Here is a 17854-nt window from a genome sequence, read left to right as displayed (position 1 = left end):
TACACATACACACAGACATATGGAAAAATATTATAAAACCCCGTAAAACACATCTTTTCCAAAAATACTTAACAGGTTGGCTCCCTTGCATGGGTGTGTGTTGAAAACCAGTTGATACATAAGAATTATTACTCCTTGATTCTCTATCTGCTGTTGCTTTGCCTTCCTTATCTTTTTATGAGGGTGACAAAATAAAGTTGGGCTCCATGCTAGACATGGTGGAATAGTTACTCTTCACTGCCACATGTACAGGCCAGGAACCAGTTTTCTTACATCCAAGTACAGAAATTGTAGTAAGCCAAGGGAAGCAAATCTGCAAATTCAATCAGCTGATTCATAAACTTGTTTCCTCACTAACAAAAATAAAATTGTAAAAGCTTTGGAGCTATTACATCTGCCGCAGAAATTAGTATTATCATTGAGAATGGCATATAAAAAACATTCCCTGAGCTTCAACTTGTTAATTCCACCTCAAAAATATGTGCATCCTAACAGTAATTGGCTGAAGTTATAGCAACACCTACAGAAATAAACATGCGGAAACATCATTACAAGATCTATTTGATTCCAAAAGTAAACAAAGAATTTAGCTACCAATGGTCGTTTCCTCCAGATTGAAGTACTCTCAGCTCTCCTGAGAAGGAAGAGTGTAAGAAGAGTTGGCAAGATCATGTTTTTTAGTCAAAGCATGACAGCAATTGGAACTCAAGCTATATAATGCAGTATTTTTTCTTTAAATGTGTGATCTCTATCACTAAAAAGCCTTTTGTGAAATTTTGGCCTTTTTTCTTTTACAAAAGAACATACTTTAATAACAAAGCACCAGTCCTCGCAAGAATTCAGTTACTGCTTCGACATGAACATTTATAATAATGCTCATCCTCCCAGTAACCAGCTCCAGCAGTTACCAGCATGCTTATTAATTGCACCCAGACATCTTTAACAAAGTGCATGTGGTGTGCGAATGTTTTCTTACCTCTTTCCTTCAGTTGCATGCATACCAGACACAAAAAACTACAGATTGTTACTGCTGTTTATTTCCTGGTCATCTCTCACCGATAGTACATTTAAGTCACTTTCTACATGCACATTGTGATCTGTTAAGTTTCAGAATCTCCTCTCTAAAGTACACATGAATTTCTAGATCAATGAAACCAATTGTTACCAAACCCCACACAAGATGCCAGAAAAATGCTAGCCTGAGTATCACCAGCATTACTTTTGATTCAGTTCTTTGCTTCAATTTTACTGAGTGCACATGCTGGACACTGTAATGTTGACTATAGAACATGGAGGTATATTATTCGAAAAAAAAATTTGTGTTCCTTTTAAAACACAAAGTATTTGTTCAGAATTGTTTTGAATTATTTTACAAGTCTGAATAAATTCTGAAACAGCTATGGATATGTAAACCAAGCCAGTACTGCAATTTATTCAGCAAATACATTCCACAGTATTCTTCCAACGGACACATCATGCATTTTCTTTGCTTATACATATCTCATGAAGCAGGTTTCCCCCCCTTTTTTTTTGTTTTGTTTGCCGTGCTATTTCAATATGAAAAGAGTGTCCAAAGATATGGTTGCTATGTTCTAAACTCAGTGATATTTATATCTTTCCTTTCAAATCATATACACTCTTTCTGATGTACATTTTGTGAAGAAACAGGGGGGGAAAAAAATCTTACATCAAGTGTAAGCTCTCAGGTTAAAAATCCTGATCATCTAACAGTCAATAATTTACATGATTAACATATAGACCATTTACACGGTGAAAACAAATCACAAGAAACTTAAAAATCGAAGACAGATGTTTAACTATCTTTGAAAGAATGAAAATGTAACGTTTTATAATAAATAATATTAACTGTACAAGAAGTGTCGGTGAAAATGATAAATGGACCCAATTACAGCATTTATTGTGAGCAAAGACATCTGAAGTTACCAATGTACTTTTTAATATTTTCTCGACTCTTATTAGTTTTTCTTTATCATGTAAATTTGTAATGAGATTATAAAGGTCATTAACAGTGATCATTAGATTGAAATCAGAAAACTTATGAAAGGAAACAAACAAAAAAACCCCACCAAAGTACATATGGTTTACAGCTGTTTGAAGAAGCAAAGTAGTCTCAATTTAGGCTTAAAACTGTAATGACACAGTTTACAACTACTTTGCTTGTTATGAGTAATAAAAGGAAATATTAAATGCAGTGTATAAAAACAGTTGATATTCATGCATATAAATACTTTCTCTAACATACAGAGGACAGAATGTAACCTTGTACAATCAATAATAATAAAAAAAAAGAAAAAAAAAACAAAAAAAAAAACCACCAACTCAACAATGGGGCTGCAGAAAAGAGATAGCTCTGAAATAGAACTACCCTAGGGAAAAAGACTTTGTTAAGAGTACTTAACCCAGCTTATCTACCTGAGCTAAGTAGATTGACTAACATGAGGCTAAAATCTGGTATTCATAGGTCTAGGGTAACCAAAGACGACTAAACATCTGCATCTTTAGACTTTATGTGACACAGAGATGTAATAGGTAAGAAAAAGATGGGATGATTGTGTTAAAACATCGTTCTGACCTTTGAGAAGTAAAATACAAGAGATTATTAACAAAGACTCAAGTGATGTGACAAAAAGTAATTGCAACCCTAAAAAGGGCTTCTGCTTGTCTCACGTGGTGGTGGTGGTGGGGGAACAGTCAGTAGAGATCCTTGTACTTATTGACAGTTTTCAAGGTGCAAAACAGTGAACAATAAAATACAATAATTAAAATTCTGATATGCAATTACCAAACATCCACAGATACACCATCATGAAAATGTTGCAACTACCTCTGGAAACAGATTTTTTTTTTCAAAACAGCAAATCCTGCAGCCTTAACTAAGATACCTCCAACTAAGTGGGACACAAGATTGTGGCTTTGGAAAAGAAAGACTTCACAGGAAAAAAGCAGTGAAAGATTCTGGCAGTAGAAAAACAGTCATGAACATACAAGATGATGTACATGTTAAAAGATAGACTGTAATATACAGCTTTAAATTCTTCCGTGTCAAGGGAAGTATGCCTGACAGATGCAATGATGTTAAAGGGCGTAACACTGCACTAATACCTGCCCAAAGTTTTAAAGATGCAGGATTCAGCTAAAAAAATAGAGCCAACAGTTACTTAACGTTGCCTTCAACAGCCACACCAGTTATACCAGTCCACTTCAATGATGCCCATAATCCCTTAAAAACACACAAAACCATCGCTATGTACATTGTAGCACCTTTCTACCTCGTAACACTGTAATATTACAGTGGACATCAGTTCTGTAGTATGTGGAATGTACAGTATTGAAAATTATTTACACTGTTTAACTACAGATGCTGCTGGGCCATGTAAGAAATACAATGTGCAGGTGGTGAACAAAGAGTGGTCAATTTACAAATGCTGGATGAGAATGTTTTCTAAAGTTTGTAATCCAACAGAACATACCAATTCATAATACTGTGCAGTCACCTGAAATCTGTCACAAACAAGCTTTCTGTGGTGATGAAAAGGGAGAGAGAAAAAGACTGACAAGGAAAGAGGAGCAGTCCCACTTAATTACACAGCTTATTCATATCCCTCATTTTTACATTGAAAACAAAATGCCTTACACGTTTGCTGCCTTATTTTTCTATTAGTTTTATACAGTATTATGCAAATATACAGTTTACATAAAAGCAAAAATCACAGCTAATACCTTCAGAACTGAATTACATAGAACAAAATGAATTACAAGAAAAAAATCTAGGTTAATAGTCAGCAAAAAAACAAAAACCATTTTTTTATTTTTTAAAAATATATTGAATTTTTTTTACATTTTGTCAGCTTTAATATTGCATTCTCCCTATTGAATAATGAGATTACAATGATATAAAATACAATGTAACATGAAGAATACAAATGTTTATCGCAAAATGGTTGTTCAACAGACCTCATAATCTCGTAGATGTAACAAAACAGAACATTGGCAAGACCAAATCTAGAGGTCAGAATCATAGCCATTTTGTGCTTGTACTATCGGTGAAAGAGGAAGGAAAAACTTGGAGCATTTAAACCGCAGCAACAGTATGGATAAATGGGTGAACTTCATCCATTTCTTGGTGCATTTCTGAAGCACATGAGCCTCTCTTGGTCAAAGAGCATTTTTCAGCTGAACTTCCATTATCTTCATACAGGCGCTTGATGCCATCATATATGTTGTCTGATTCAGAGTAATCAACTTTGCGCTTCTTGGATTTCATGGTAGTGATGGATTTCAACTGATAGCCTGACACAAGCTGGCCATGTTGACTTAAGACCCATGCCATTCTCTCCCTGCAGGAAATGAACTGGTTGTTTTCTACCTGCAGCTTTGAAAAAAAAAACAACCCAGTATTAGTAAGATGTTTTCATTTTGCACTTTTGTCTGAAAGTTTTACAAGAAAGGTTGGAGCAAGAAAAGCATTCCACATAACACATAATTGTTGTATGAGGGTTTGTCACCAACATATACTACTGCACTGTTATGTGTAATACAATTACATATATTATACACATCACTCATATTCAAGCAAAAAGAAAAAAAAAAAAAACACTCTGGCATGTGTAAGACTCCTATCCCAATCAAATCAGCATAGTCCATCAGCAGTTTTACCATTTTTTTCCTTTCTGTAAGCCATTAAGTTTTTTTATGACCAGGAAACACCAGAGACAAACTTATTAAATAGCTTCAGTGTTAGGAAACAAGATATTTGGAGAACAATAACCAAGAGGCATACCTTAGTGACAGTCTGCACCATTATAAAGAGAGAGAACCAGTGCTGGCAGATTTGTTCCAACTCCAAACTTATGAGAGAAAGTGCCACGATTGATGGTCGCTCACAAGCCAGAGTTGCATGTCCCAAGCAGGTCATGAGTTTTCGAGTCAGCAGAGCCAGATGTCTTGAGGGGCTCATATTCTCCAGTCCAGAGAGTAGGTGGGGGAAGCGCCACATCAATACTGTGTGGATCTGTCAGGTGAGAAAAAGAGGAAAACCTACATGTTCACAGCTGCTGTATCCAAAACCATGCAAGTGGCACAAACAGGGGTTTTGTATGTAAATAAAACTGCCTGTCCACATCTTTGCCTACATCAATGGTGCGCTAATTTTTTTTTTTTTTTTTTTTTTTTTGTGCAAATAAGCCACGAAAAAACCTGCTAAACCTTTTTTGCACTTGATAGTTTCATCCAAGTTGAGTCAGAAGCAATAACAATTTAACAAGAATATAGGACCTAAATAAAAGCTAATCACTTCTAGGCAACACTTTGAAAAACACGGAAATAAATTCTATATAAAAACCCAGACTTGCGGCCCTATGCTCCTCAAGGAGTAACAAGGAATACACTAAAGACCAAGACAGGGGTGTGCGAGTCAAAACACTCACCAAATGCAAGAAGTCAATTGCGGTGACAATCTTCACATTCCACTTGAGTGTGTTAAGAATGACCAGTTCCATGCGAAGTACTTCAGATACTGAGCATCCACATTGACTTTTTTGCACAAGATCCAGTGTGATGGGTATAGCCTAAAAAAAAATCCAAAAGGAAAAAAACCGAAACTCAGAGCTCACAAAGAAAATAAAAAAGCTGGTCGTAATTTAAATACATTAAAAGATATAATAGGGCTTTAAACATATTAAGTACACAGCACTTCAGTGAGCTTGTTAACCATGATACTGTCTTCCGCTTTAAAAAAATTTTAGTTTTAGGCCATTCATAATAAATTCCAGTCTTACCAACACTTTGTGTCTAGTTTAAAAACCAAGATAATGACTTTTCAGATTACAGTTAGCAGAATACACCAACATCAACACAACTTTAATTTTATTACTACACTTGAAAAGCTGTCTAACCAGTTTGAATAAATAAAAAAAAAAAATTGTGTCATATAAAAATTACAGATATAAAACGAACCTCATCGTCCTCCAGTGTTTTGGCTGCTATATACAAGCAGCTGATGGCCACACACTGCAGGTACTTGGGACGAATCTGAAACCACAAAAAAGTGTTACTGTATAATGTACTTTATATTGACATTACTATTTCATGCATCCAGAATAAATGGAACAATGTAATGGCTTGATTATGGCAAAATGATGGGCACTAATCTTGTTCAGAGGTAACAGAACCTGAAATAACTCGTGATTTTTAATCATTTTTTTTTCTCCAACATTAACCTTCACCTCATTTCCAAACTTTTATTATTCAGTTTGCACTAAAGCTTTTCCCTGTCTACATTATTTCTTGATATGTAATATACAACTTTCGTTTGTCATGTTAATGAATCAAGGCAATGAGCATAACCCAAGCTTGTCACAGAAAGCAATACAAATGCATATATTTATGCAAACATGGTAGTTGACCTACATGATTCACTGGTTAAATGTTTATATATTGTACAAATCCATATCTTTCCCCCACTCCACTCGGTATTTTCAAGCATCTTGAAATCTAGATATATATCCGATCAAATTTAAGGAACTGAAAACCCACTTATCTTCAATCAAGCCTTCTCCATTTCCCCACCAAAAAAAAATGAGTTCATAAAAATAGTTATTTTTAATTTTACAATTCCTTTTTTCGTATTAAAATTAAAAGTAGTAACAAAAAAGTTAACAACAAGCATTTAACAACGGCCCAAAACAGATATAAGCTCAATTCCCACCATGGCTACTTGCTACTATGCCATACAAACTAGCACACATACTAGATTTAGAGTCAATCAGGAAAAACATTTATGATTACAGACTATCAAACTTCAATTCTTTTTACACTGACAAACCTTAACATGCTGAGCAACTCTATCTGTCAGGGCAACAGCCAGTACATAAGTTTCAGGTGCAAAATCAAAGGCCTGACTCAGCTGAACCAGCCAGCGCGCAGTCTTGTCTCGCTCCATATCACTTACTTCCTGTACCATCAGATCATGATTATTGAAGATTATACACACTAATCCAAAGTATAAAGGTATGTGCAAAGTAGTCATCAGTGTTTACCAAAAGCAATTTCAATAGCCCTGTTTGCATCATCTAGGTTTTATTTGTACAACCCTTTGTGCCAATCTATATGGAAATTCACGACAAGCTTCTAAGAAGGTAACTCATAACCTGTTATTAATGCATTAAGTGAAAAATTGAGAAAATAGTTCAACCAGCATAAGTGAACAATATTTCTTAAGATTACAGAACCAACCTCGCCACAGCCTGTTCGAGGAAACACAGGTTTCCATTGCTCCTCTTCTTTTCGAAGTGCTATCCCAAGTGCCTGCAGAACGTGTTCACCATTCAAACCACTGGGAAACATTTTCCCCACCCACCCTGCTGATGCACCACAATACCTGTCGAATGGCAAGACATGCTTGTAAAAAACAACACTTGAAAACAAAAAATGCTGTAGGTAGCATCAAAATTGCTGCAACCAACTGACCTATTTTTGTGCCTGCTATTTATTTTGCATTTAAACTTTACTGCCCAATTTTTGTTAATACATCAACTTTTGGGAGAAAAAATTGGGGGTTGGGTGGGGTGGGGGTTGATAATACAGTATATACTTGTTGATGTTATAGCTGTTATAGTACCTAATGATGAGAAAAACAAATTCACTGAATGGTGTGTTACTACCCAAATACTTTAAATGAAAGTTGAAGAGACCATATTCTGTTACTGTTATCAAGCATTCTAAATTATTTTTTAAATTTCCCTCTTGACTGCATATTAATAACAGTTGCACACATGATTTGTGTGGTATAGAGATGACACTGAAGAAATACTGAGTTACAGAAATTATTGAATAGAGCTATGAGGTATGAAACCTCATTGGGTGGTGGGGGGTATTGCTGTTTTATGCTGAGCCAGCAACTAAGGCTAATCATGGCAAGTCACCCAGTCCTGTAAATAGAGAAAATACAGCGTGCCTGAGAAGAGAGCTGAACCCAGGACAGCTAACCTTCACCGCATTAGTGATAGGGGCTAACCGTTGTGCCACAACACTGCACTAAACCCATAAGGAGTGGAGATGAGCAAACTGAACCAAGAGGAGCAAGGCATGGAAATGGGTGCTATTGATGAACTGTCTTTAAAAACTCTACAACAAAGTTCTTTTAGTTTTTTAGTTAGAATTAGGCCCAGGCCTTGTGAAGTCATCTTACTAAATGTAAAGCTCCACCCAGTTCTGGGGAAGCACACACTAGTTTTCTCTACTCTCCTTAATCAAATCTGTTCCCATCCTGCTTTCCTAAACATTCTCAGTAATTTTATAAAATACCTAAATCATATTTTTAATGTTTTTTCCATAAACCAGTAAGCAAGTTTTTATATTTGCTTTAAATTTTCAGTGATCCTACTACTACATCTTTAAACAAAACTAAATGCTAATTGCTTCTGATTTTTCTATTTAACAAATTGTTATATGAGCATATTGTGTTGTCATTTTGATAACAGTTAAGGATACTAACTGCCAGCCAACAAAAAGTATTAATTATACCTTATAAACACTACAAATATCATAAAAGCAGCTGAATTTAATTATTAGAGGAACATGTTAAGCATGACTCCTCCTTATCCACCCTCATAAAACCAGCCTTAAAAAAAACTGAGAGCTATTTTTATTTTCAAAGCATGTTTTGTTTAATTTTAGAAAAGAAATCCTAATTACTTTTCTGTCAAGCCTTCTTCACAGTTCAAATAATAATAAAAAAGACAAGACTATTACATCAGCAATGATTAAGTTGTGAAAAACCTGTTTGTGCTGGTCATGTCAGCATAACAAGATACAGCGTTTTACCTCGACATTGCTAGTGATGCAGTAGTGAGCAGTGGAACTAGTCATATTTCTTATTGACAAGCGCAATTCAAGTTTCAAACAGTACATGACATTCTCACAACCATTCTCAGACTTTATCCTTCTGTACCTTAAAGCACTAATATTATAAACATCGCCTTCTATACATTGTACTGACAATTTTTTCTACACCTCCTTTCATATTTAAGTTGTAACAGCAGAAAAACAAAAAGAAAAAAAATGAAATAACTCGTCACTTCTAGGCAACTTATAAATTGTTGTAGTCGCCATGACAAAAGCTCTGAAACCGAAAAAAAAAATCCTACCATTTCCCACCTCCCCCAATAAAACCCAAACCTTAACTTTAACTTGTGAAAATTGTCATGGGGTCGTAAAACATAATGAAGTAACACTAAACCTACTAAATCTATAAAATGTCGTTCTGATAAAATTTAAATAATAGTGCTAATATAGTTCCCAGTTCGTCACTGACCTTGATCAAATGTTTGCATGTCGGCCATTTTGACATCTTAGCTGACACCATTTAAATTGCTATATATATAATTCAGTAAAATTACACTGAGAAGGGAAATGGTTTCTCTAATTACTCACTCTGACAAGAAACATTACATGTAAGCAAAACATATTTTCACTTTACAAAAGCCATAATTTCTAGAAATCAACCACAACGAAAGAATATCGTCTGCAAATACTATGACTTAGGTTCTGAGCGTAAAGTTTTTTTTTTCCATTTCCATTTAATCTCACTTACCTGAGAATGAGATGGGCACAATTTTGAGACCCTTGACACCCCCTGATCCATAAACGGTTTGTAGTTTACTGTCCCATTACCTCCATTTCTATTTAATCGAAAAATGTCTTCTACTTAAATCACAGCTCTAAAATGGGAGCTAGTTCCACAGCTGACGACAGACTATGACTAAAAATAAACGTAAACAATAAATTATTCCTCCGCCGAGCACAATTTATATTGCTATTTAATCTAAAACAACAATGATTTCGATTTATGTAATCAAGTCATACAAGATAAAACACAATTATTGGTAGTTCGATGTTAAACTAGTGCAATATGGAAAACACCTTTGGGTATCTTTTTTGAGAGACGCACTGAGAAATTTGTAAAGCGGCATTGAATATAATTAACATATGATTAAAAACTTTCTAGAACACTTGAGCATTATTTATATTTTAAAAGTACACGGCGTCTAACCGTATATAAATTCATATTCTTGACATTTAAAGTATATTCAGAATCAGTCATATGCTCTTATTATTATTGCGTGATTCATGCCTTAATCATACTGAACAGTGTTTATGTTCGCCTGTGACAGCCAATGAAATAAAAGCAAACATTTCGTAAACATCAGCGCCAAGATTCGAAACACGTCCCCGGTAGCGTAACCAGAGACGCAGCTACTTTGATTATTTATCCTAATGCGACTGTCTCAGCGGGGATTATATCTCTTAAAGTGATAATATTTTTTGACAGATGTAGCTATTGAACAGTATGTAATTTACAAGTGTGAAACCATAAAAAGTATATGTTGGAAAAAAGCAAGAACTATATAGGAGTTCCTCATCATCGACACGGACAAAGAAGGAAACTATACATATATATAAATTAGCTTCAACACTTTTTTTGAAGGGCAGAATGGCATACGCTTCGTTATCAACGAGGCACGACTGTATGACATTGATGGTAAGTGTCATTAATACTTTGGGAATAGTTATACGCTGAGAATAGTAGTGTACGTAGCGCGCTGTAATAACCGTGACCTATAGCAGGGTCTGCAGCTGTAGCTGATACATGTATATTAAGATTTTTGAAATGTATATACGTGCTCTTATCATGATCAATTTTGCTATTTAATTTGGAACTAGAATATTAGTTTTATTTTTAACATTGGAAACAAGTGTAGTTTTTTCAGTTAAAGTACTTTAATTTGTTAAGATCTGTATAGTTTTGAATCACTCCATGTTCAGGAAGAATTTTGTGATGCAATTGTTTCAGAAATCGGATGTAGCCAAATTGAAAAAACTGATGCAGCTTCAGGCACACCAGCTCCAACGGTCTCACTGCTTGAAGACTAAGACTGCTGTAGGTTCCTTTTCTTTATACATATATAAAGATTTAATTTCCATTAACACATTAAACATATTACATGCTTAACATATTCTATACTTAAACAATTCACACCCGTGCACCATTGCAATATAACATATATAACAAATAACAGACATAATAAGGTAGTGCATGTTCTGTGGGTTCCTTTTCTGTCTCTGCTTCACTTACCTGGAACAAGCTATATATATCACCCCATATATTTGCCTGAAAGCTGTAACTCATTATTTTTCTTTAAAATGCCTCTTAAATTTAATCTTGTTTTCCAGCAAGTGTAGGCGTGCATAATCATGCGGTTTTTTTGGGGGTTTTTTTTATGCCCTTCGCCCCTCCTGGGGCATAGGCCATCGACGACAGTCTTAACTTTTTACGATGTTTTTGTAGCAAGGATTTGTTTTTACGGGGTGGGGGTGCTGGCCCCACGCCCAGCCCTCCTCCTTTTTCAGCGGGGCTTGGGACCGTCCTTGGCGGAGGGCAGCCAGCCCTGTAAACAGATGCCACGTGCAGAGAAAGAACAGCATGCCCGAGACGAGAAATGAACTCAGGGCAGCCAACCTTCACTGTATTGGTGACAGGCGCTAACCGTTGCGCCACCGGGCCGCCTATAATCATGAATGTTTTTATGCATGGACAATGAATTGCTGTAACAGGTCATGTGTGTATGTATATTTTTATATACATACTGGCCGTGCTGGTATCTCAGGAAATGGCAACTCCACTGGGACACTCTGGGCCAAAATAAATTATATGCCACTCTTCCCTGTCTTTCCGACCACCTACCTTCATGTCATCCAGTGAAGCGGGAGGAGGTGGTCCTTGCTAGATTAAAGTTGGGACAAACCTATGCCACACAGGGACACCTCTTACGAGGTGAACCACCACCTGTTTGTCCATGGTGTAGGGGAAATTTTGATGTGTTAAATATTTTGATTGTTTGTCCTGAGCTCCAGACTGTCGTCGGCAGTTTTTTGCAGAGAATTCTTTATTTTCTTTGTTCAGATTCCGTCCCATTGGCAGCAATCTTTACATTTTTAAGGAGGATATGACTTTATCATCAAATTTAAGAAATTTTATGTCCTGATAGTTTTCTTTTGATTTTTGGTATGTTGGTGGCCCTTTTGGGTTTCACCACCCCTTTTTACCCTTTATCCACTCTTTTACATTTTGTTTACTTATTGTGTTGACTTTTTAAAGAATGTTAAGGTTATATGACTTGGGAGGTTTTGTCCCTAAACTTTTAAAATTACAATTACTTTTAATTGTTGCCGGGATATAGCCCTAGTTGCTGGCACGGCATTAAACACAAACAAACAATTGTTTTCCTGTCCCTTGTTTGCTGTCCATATTTCTTGTTCTTGGGCACTAAGAGCATTCTCCTCAGGAGTGTATGTGCTTTACAAATTTTGCATTTTTTATTATTGTTAAAAGAATTAATTTTTAACATTGTATTTTATGGCAGATTACACAAAGTATGTCACACGAAAGCAAGAAGTTCAGGAAAAAGTACTTTCAACAAATTCAAGCTCTTCACTATTACTATGCTGGTTCACATGGTACATTTTCTATTGCTATAACAACACTGGACTTTCTAGTTCCAAAGTAAAGGTTAGTTAATTTTTGCTATGTTGGTATTGATAAAACTTTATATAATTACTTAAGTGTTGGGCTTTAAATAAAACATTCCTTTCCTCTTAACCCATTCTCTAAACACATAAAAAATGCAGGGCTGGCTACTTCAGAACGCATGCCAAACAAAATTTATTGAAAATAAAAACTCTGTTAATTATCTTTTAAATATAAAAGGGGTTGTAATTATTCAAGAAGAGACTGACCCCCATCCCTTACTGGTGACCTGGTATTTTCATCCATAGAAGTTTAATGAAATGTTGCACCAAGTAATAGGTGTGCAATAAAGTGGACAAGAGAGAGTTCGATCTCCCAGTGCTGTAATTAAACTACTAGACTAATGGATTTGAAAGACCATTGATATCTTATATTTTTGGTTATTATTCAGTAGAGATTATCAAAAAGTCAGATATGTTTAGACAATGATGTATCACAAAAGGACATAAATCTATTGTCTGAAGAATATCACATGGAAGCTTGCACTATCCCCTATTTGCACTTGTGGAGAGGAAAGATCTTGCAATCTTTAGACTCTATGTGAGTAGAATGAGTCAAAGCCAGTCTCCTTTCAGGACAAATTTTACAGTATTATGAAGACAGGTCTCTGAAACAGATGAACAAAATGCACATTACTGTCATTTAAACCATACTTTCAAAAGCTGCTGTCTAGCAACCTTCTGTTGTAGCTCATTTGATGCTAGCAAGTTTCTTTTAGGATCAGTGTTTGTTGTTGTTGACAATTATTTTTCATATGTGGCTTCTTTGCAGATGAAAAGCACAGATGAGAAACTGATTGGATGCTTGTCAGCAGCTTGCTACTTAATAGCCAGTAAATTTGTAGATGATGAGGTGAGCATTTCTGGCATCTTCTTTAACACATTATTCAGGATTTTCACGATTATTCTCTTCGGCAATACAGCACATAACCTCCAAACGATATCTTCAGGCTGGTCAAATATAAACCTAAATGCATGGAAGCCATTTAAAAATCTGTATGCACAGTCCTTGCAGGCATTGTGCTAATGTATACGGGAAAAATTTACAAACATCTTCATGCATGTGTATTAGTGAATGCCTTTACTAGCATTTGTTTTGTTTAATATACACGTGTGTGTGGTGTGTGCTTACATGTATCTGACAACAGATTTGTCAAGTGGAGATGATGTTATTAATTAAAATACTACATATATCCTAAGATTTACTGAGTTCTCCTTTCTTGTGATATACACTATGGTTATTGAAGGGGAAAATAGTACACTGTTTTAAAGTTAACCTTTTTTATTTAATAAAACTTTAACTTTAAAAGTTGTATGCTCAAAAAAAAGGTTTGAATGCAATGAACTTGGATTATTGTTTGACACTGTCGGAAACCATGTAAGTTTTATGTCCAACTATCTAAAATGTACAAATCTCTACACAGTATACAATGTATACTATTTACAACAGCTAGTGCTATGAAGCTCGTATTGAAATATGTCCATATTGTGTTTAATAAACCCCAATCTGGTAGTAAAAAAGTGCATGTCTATTTCATTTTACTGTTAGAATGAAGTTGACCTTTTTTTGTTGCTTTTAATTTAAAAAAAAACAGACCAGTGCAACAGTATCCTCACTAGTTGCTCTACACTTGAACCAGTGGACACCAAATGATCTTCGTCGAATGGAAAAATGGGTTCTTCAGAAACTTAGCTGGCAAGTTCCTTCTTGCACATATTTGAATTTCCTTCAACACATCTATGCCATCATAAACAGGGCTGGAATATGTTTACCAGATCTTGAGGTCCTCATCAGAAGAGCAGCAATCTGCATGCAGGAAGACTCTACTTTAATACTGAAGGTAAGTAAGTAAAATGTCTCTAAACAAATTGAGAATTTGTGTTAATAATGATCATTTAACACAAACTACAGTAGATTGGTGTGAAGTATTTGTATGAATTATTTCTAGCTGTAGTAAACCAGCAAAAATCTGACAATTCGCTTTTCTTATTTGAATCATCAGACTTAAAATCTCATGACATCATATTATGCTGACAAGATAATTTGTTGTTTTTGCTTTGAGCACTGACATTGACAGATGCATGTTGATTATTTTAAGATTCATTTTAAGATTTATTTAGATTTTTATGAATAGCTGTCATTATAATTGTTAAAAACATTTTCCTTTGCTTTTTGTTTCAGCCATCTTCGTTAGCTCTAGGTGTGACTGAGTACAGCCTGCAGACAGTAGCTGATGCTCATATGGTGTATTATCTTATTATGGAGATCCAAAGCATTCTTCAGGTGTTTCTTTTATTTCATGTATATGTTGGAGTTTGCAGTCTATGTGACTATATATATATATTTTGAAACTTTCAGCATTAATATTTATGACACTGAGACATTATTAGGTATTGTATTGTATAGCGCCTCCATATGGTAAAATGTAAGTGTTGTCCCCTAACCCCTTTTTTTTTTTTTAGGTCATTGAAAGACCACCTCTTTCTTGGGACCAGCTTTTTGTGAGGATGGTGCCCATCTCTCCTACCTCTCACTACTTTACCTACCTTTCCCTTACACTCTAGGGAGTCAAGTACCCATTTCCAACAGTTGGGTTAACATGGGGAGTTGGCTGTGCCACATTGGTATTGAACTAGCACACCTCCAAGTTCAGATGCCAGTGTTCTAATAAGCTAACTCTGCTTCTTCATGTGAGGGCTTTCAGAGTACCCAGTTATTTTTCAAACAAAGCTACTTTGGACAGTTGCATTACCTTTAGATGTCACATTTAAACAGACTTTTTCATGTTTAGACCAACGTGTGTTAATTATTTCCTTCTTTTTTTTTTTTTTTTTTTTTTTAAAGGTTTGTGACATTCCTATTAACAAAGCAGCTATATAACAATTACCTTTTGGAAAAGTATACTATTGGAGTTGATCATAGCCATTACAACCTCCTCATGAAATTCTCTGATGTCTGTATCTTAGTTCATGCATGTATCAAATCTTCATGCAGTTTTATAGTATCTTTTAATGGAGCTTTACCCAAGTTATTTATGTGTACCCTTAAACATGGTTTATAGGAGGATCACTTTGTTACTGGCAGATCACCTCTTTTTGAATGGGTAGAGAGATGAATTTGGGGCAAATGTGTCTTCTACTATTACATCTGATATTCTTTTCCTTCCTTGAGGAGACAGAATTATTCTACCTAGAGAGGTTTCTTCTGTTCATTACTGAGACATGGTTGCTAAAGGTGGTAGCAAAGTCTGATCCTAAATGAAGGATTTCTAGTTATAAAGTTTTACATTCTGCTCATTTTGTCTGTAATGCTGATTTAAAAATTTGTGAAAATTTGAGAGTTAGGGATTTAACATGACATTTTAAGACATCTAACTTTTCAAAAGTGCAATATAGAACAAACAAACAAGAAGGAAAGGAGGAACTTTGAAAGGAAGGCAAAAGATGATAGGAATTCTTTTCATAATGTGACAAACTAGAGAAACACAAGCTCTTGGTTTTAGTCACCAACTAAATATATACTTTCTTTGCAGATTTGTGATTCAGAGCTTTATGAATGTTCAAGCATCTTGCAGTGTAAAGATGGCACATCTGCAGAAGTTAGTATAGTAAAACCAGTTTTTCCTGCCAAGAAGTACCACAGGCTAAGTTGGGAAGGAAGTTCAGAACTACAAACCATCACAGAGGAGGGAGTTGATGAAGAAGCACAACTTTGTGACCAGACATTTTTAGACTTCTGTAAAACAGGTGTATTGGAGGACAAGAAGGAGCTTGACAAATCCATTGAACAGAACATTTTACTCAATACAGACCACACATACTTTTCATCCAGAGAGTCTTCAGATAAAACTGAGGGCATTCCTTGTAATCCGAAGATCAAATGCCACATTCCTATCAAATCTTTTGCAGAACTATCTGTCAGAAGACTTGGTGTTTCAGTGCACTGATGTTCCTGCTTAAACTCCTTAATTTATTATATATTTATGTGCAAAGGGACAAACAATTATAATTATTGGGGTCAGGAACAAACCAACAAGCAATTTGAAGTGATATATCAAAAGTGTTGGTGCTAACTTATTTCTATGCTGGATAAATTTACTTCCATTTACAAAAGGAAAGGAAATACAAGATGAAGAATTTAGATAGAGTTATTGTTCTGGTGCTGGTAGATTTTACGAACATAAATGCTATAGTTTTAACACTTGGGCTGTCTTGTAACCTATTCCTCCATTTACGTATCGTTAAAATGAGAATGTGTGCAATAAATCAGTAAGCAAGTTACCATTTTTGCTTAGCCAATTATTACACTTGCTTTCAAGATAACTGACTCAACATTAAGTGGCAGCATTCAATTATCTTGGCATTAAACCATAGCATTACCTGGGCCCATAATTAAAAATGATGAGTATTCAGAGAGGTTAACCCTAGAGTCTGATAAGGTTACCCTGAGCAGTGTTCAGGCTTTAACTATTTTTGTTTTGAGCGATGCTCGTAGTTGATGCCAACGAGGTTCATATTATTTTAGCTTTAATCATGTGTCTTGAAAGTCCTAGATTAAGAACATTTACAATGAACATTCAAGAACTGCCTTTTCCATATCTTTCATGTTTTCTTTTTTATAACTTGGTTTTAAGCCTTGGATAACTTTTTATCAAAGATGTGTAAAATTTTAACTCTAGATATTTACTTGAGTGTATAGGTTGTGTAAAATTGCATGTCTGTCAACTTACAAATGTTATTAAAAAGATGAGTATGTACATGTTTGTGTGCATGTTGCTTATGCAGGCATTCATGTTTTTATTCCATATCAGTATTTTAACCTATTATATCACCAAACAGTGTTTTATGGACATTGAAAGTGTCCTTGTCAAAAACAAATCATCCTGCATGTGTATGGCCCAGAACAAGTATATATGTGGTTTGAAGCAAATGATTGGTTGTCAGAACTGTGTAAATAGATGTGTAGCACAATAAGTGGACGTTGTTTAGCATTGATGCTTTTTTTTAAAGAAGCACATGAGCAAAAAATGCTTGGTAAAATGTCGGCCACAATCGTTAAGCTTGCTAACAGTAATTAACATGCATGTAACCTGGGCCTTTAGGTGTATAGTCACAGTTGCTGGTTTTTGCAAGGCTAAGCGTGAGGACCCACACAAATGCAGAAAATCTGTGAACTACGAATCGCCCACCCACCCCAAACTTCACTTTTAATACTGTTGACCATATTTAACATGGAAGAAAGTTTACA

At 35.2% G+C, this 17854-nt stretch overlaps 2 protein-coding genes across 2 annotated transcripts; one reads left to right on the top strand and one right to left on the bottom strand.

The window, feature by feature from the left end:
- Nucleotides 1-1019: 1019 nt before the first annotated feature.
- LOC112559393 (cyclin-I-like) lies at nucleotides 1020-9791 on the bottom strand. Its single transcript, XM_025230610.1, has 7 exons — nucleotides 9614-9791; nucleotides 7255-7399; nucleotides 6845-6973; nucleotides 5977-6051; nucleotides 5448-5588; nucleotides 4802-5032; nucleotides 1020-4393 (listed from the first exon to the last, which is right to left on the bottom strand). Exons 2-7 carry the CDS (start codon nucleotides 7363-7365, stop codon nucleotides 4094-4096), a joined length of 987 nt encoding a protein of 328 aa, XP_025086395.1. The 5' UTR covers nucleotides 7366-7399; nucleotides 9614-9791; the 3' UTR covers nucleotides 1020-4093.
- Nucleotides 9792-10225: 434 nt separating this feature from the next.
- On the top strand, nucleotides 10226-17363 carry LOC112559185 (cyclin-G2-like). Its single transcript, XM_025230194.1, has 7 exons — nucleotides 10226-10561; nucleotides 10874-10960; nucleotides 12444-12589; nucleotides 13379-13459; nucleotides 14202-14447; nucleotides 14789-14890; nucleotides 16140-17363. Exons 4-7 carry the CDS (start codon nucleotides 13379-13381, stop codon nucleotides 16551-16553), a joined length of 843 nt encoding a protein of 280 aa, XP_025085979.1. The 5' UTR covers nucleotides 10226-10561; nucleotides 10874-10960; nucleotides 12444-12589; the 3' UTR covers nucleotides 16554-17363.
- The last annotated feature ends 491 nt before the right edge of the window (nucleotides 17364-17854 follow it).

This window comes from Pomacea canaliculata, linkage group LG3 (genome assembly GCF_003073045.1).
Source record: "Pomacea canaliculata isolate SZHN2017 linkage group LG3, ASM307304v1, whole genome shotgun sequence".
NCBI lineage: Eukaryota > Metazoa > Mollusca > Gastropoda > Architaenioglossa > Ampullariidae > Pomacea > Pomacea canaliculata.
Note: the sequence above shows the minus strand (reverse complement) of the source record. Positions and strands in the feature narration are given on the sequence as shown.

Excerpts from the sequence above, each read along its gene's own strand:
- LOC112559393 (XM_025230610.1), bottom strand. The coding sequence starts at position 7,365 with ATGTTTCCCAGTGGTTTGAATGGTGAACACGTTCTGCAGGCACTTGGG. Across the intron at positions 6,974-7,254 it reads CTCGAACAGGCTGTGGCGAG|GAAGTAAGTGATATGGAGCG; the intron begins GTTGGTTCTGTA and ends CTGATGGTACAG. Across the intron at positions 6,052-6,844 it reads GAGTTGCTCAGCATGTTAAG|ATTCGTCCCAAGTACCTGCA; the intron begins GTTTGTCAGTGT and ends TTGTGGTTTCAG.
- LOC112559185 (XM_025230194.1), top strand. The coding sequence starts at position 13,379 with ATGAAAAGCACAGATGAGAAACTGATTGGATGCTTGTCAGCAGCTTGC. Across the intron at positions 13,460-14,201 it reads GTAAATTTGTAGATGATGAG|ACCAGTGCAACAGTATCCTC; the intron begins GTGAGCATTTCT and ends AAAAAAAAACAG. Across the intron at positions 14,891-16,139 it reads AGATCCAAAGCATTCTTCAG|ATTTGTGATTCAGAGCTTTA; the intron begins GTGTTTCTTTTA and ends CTTTCTTTGCAG.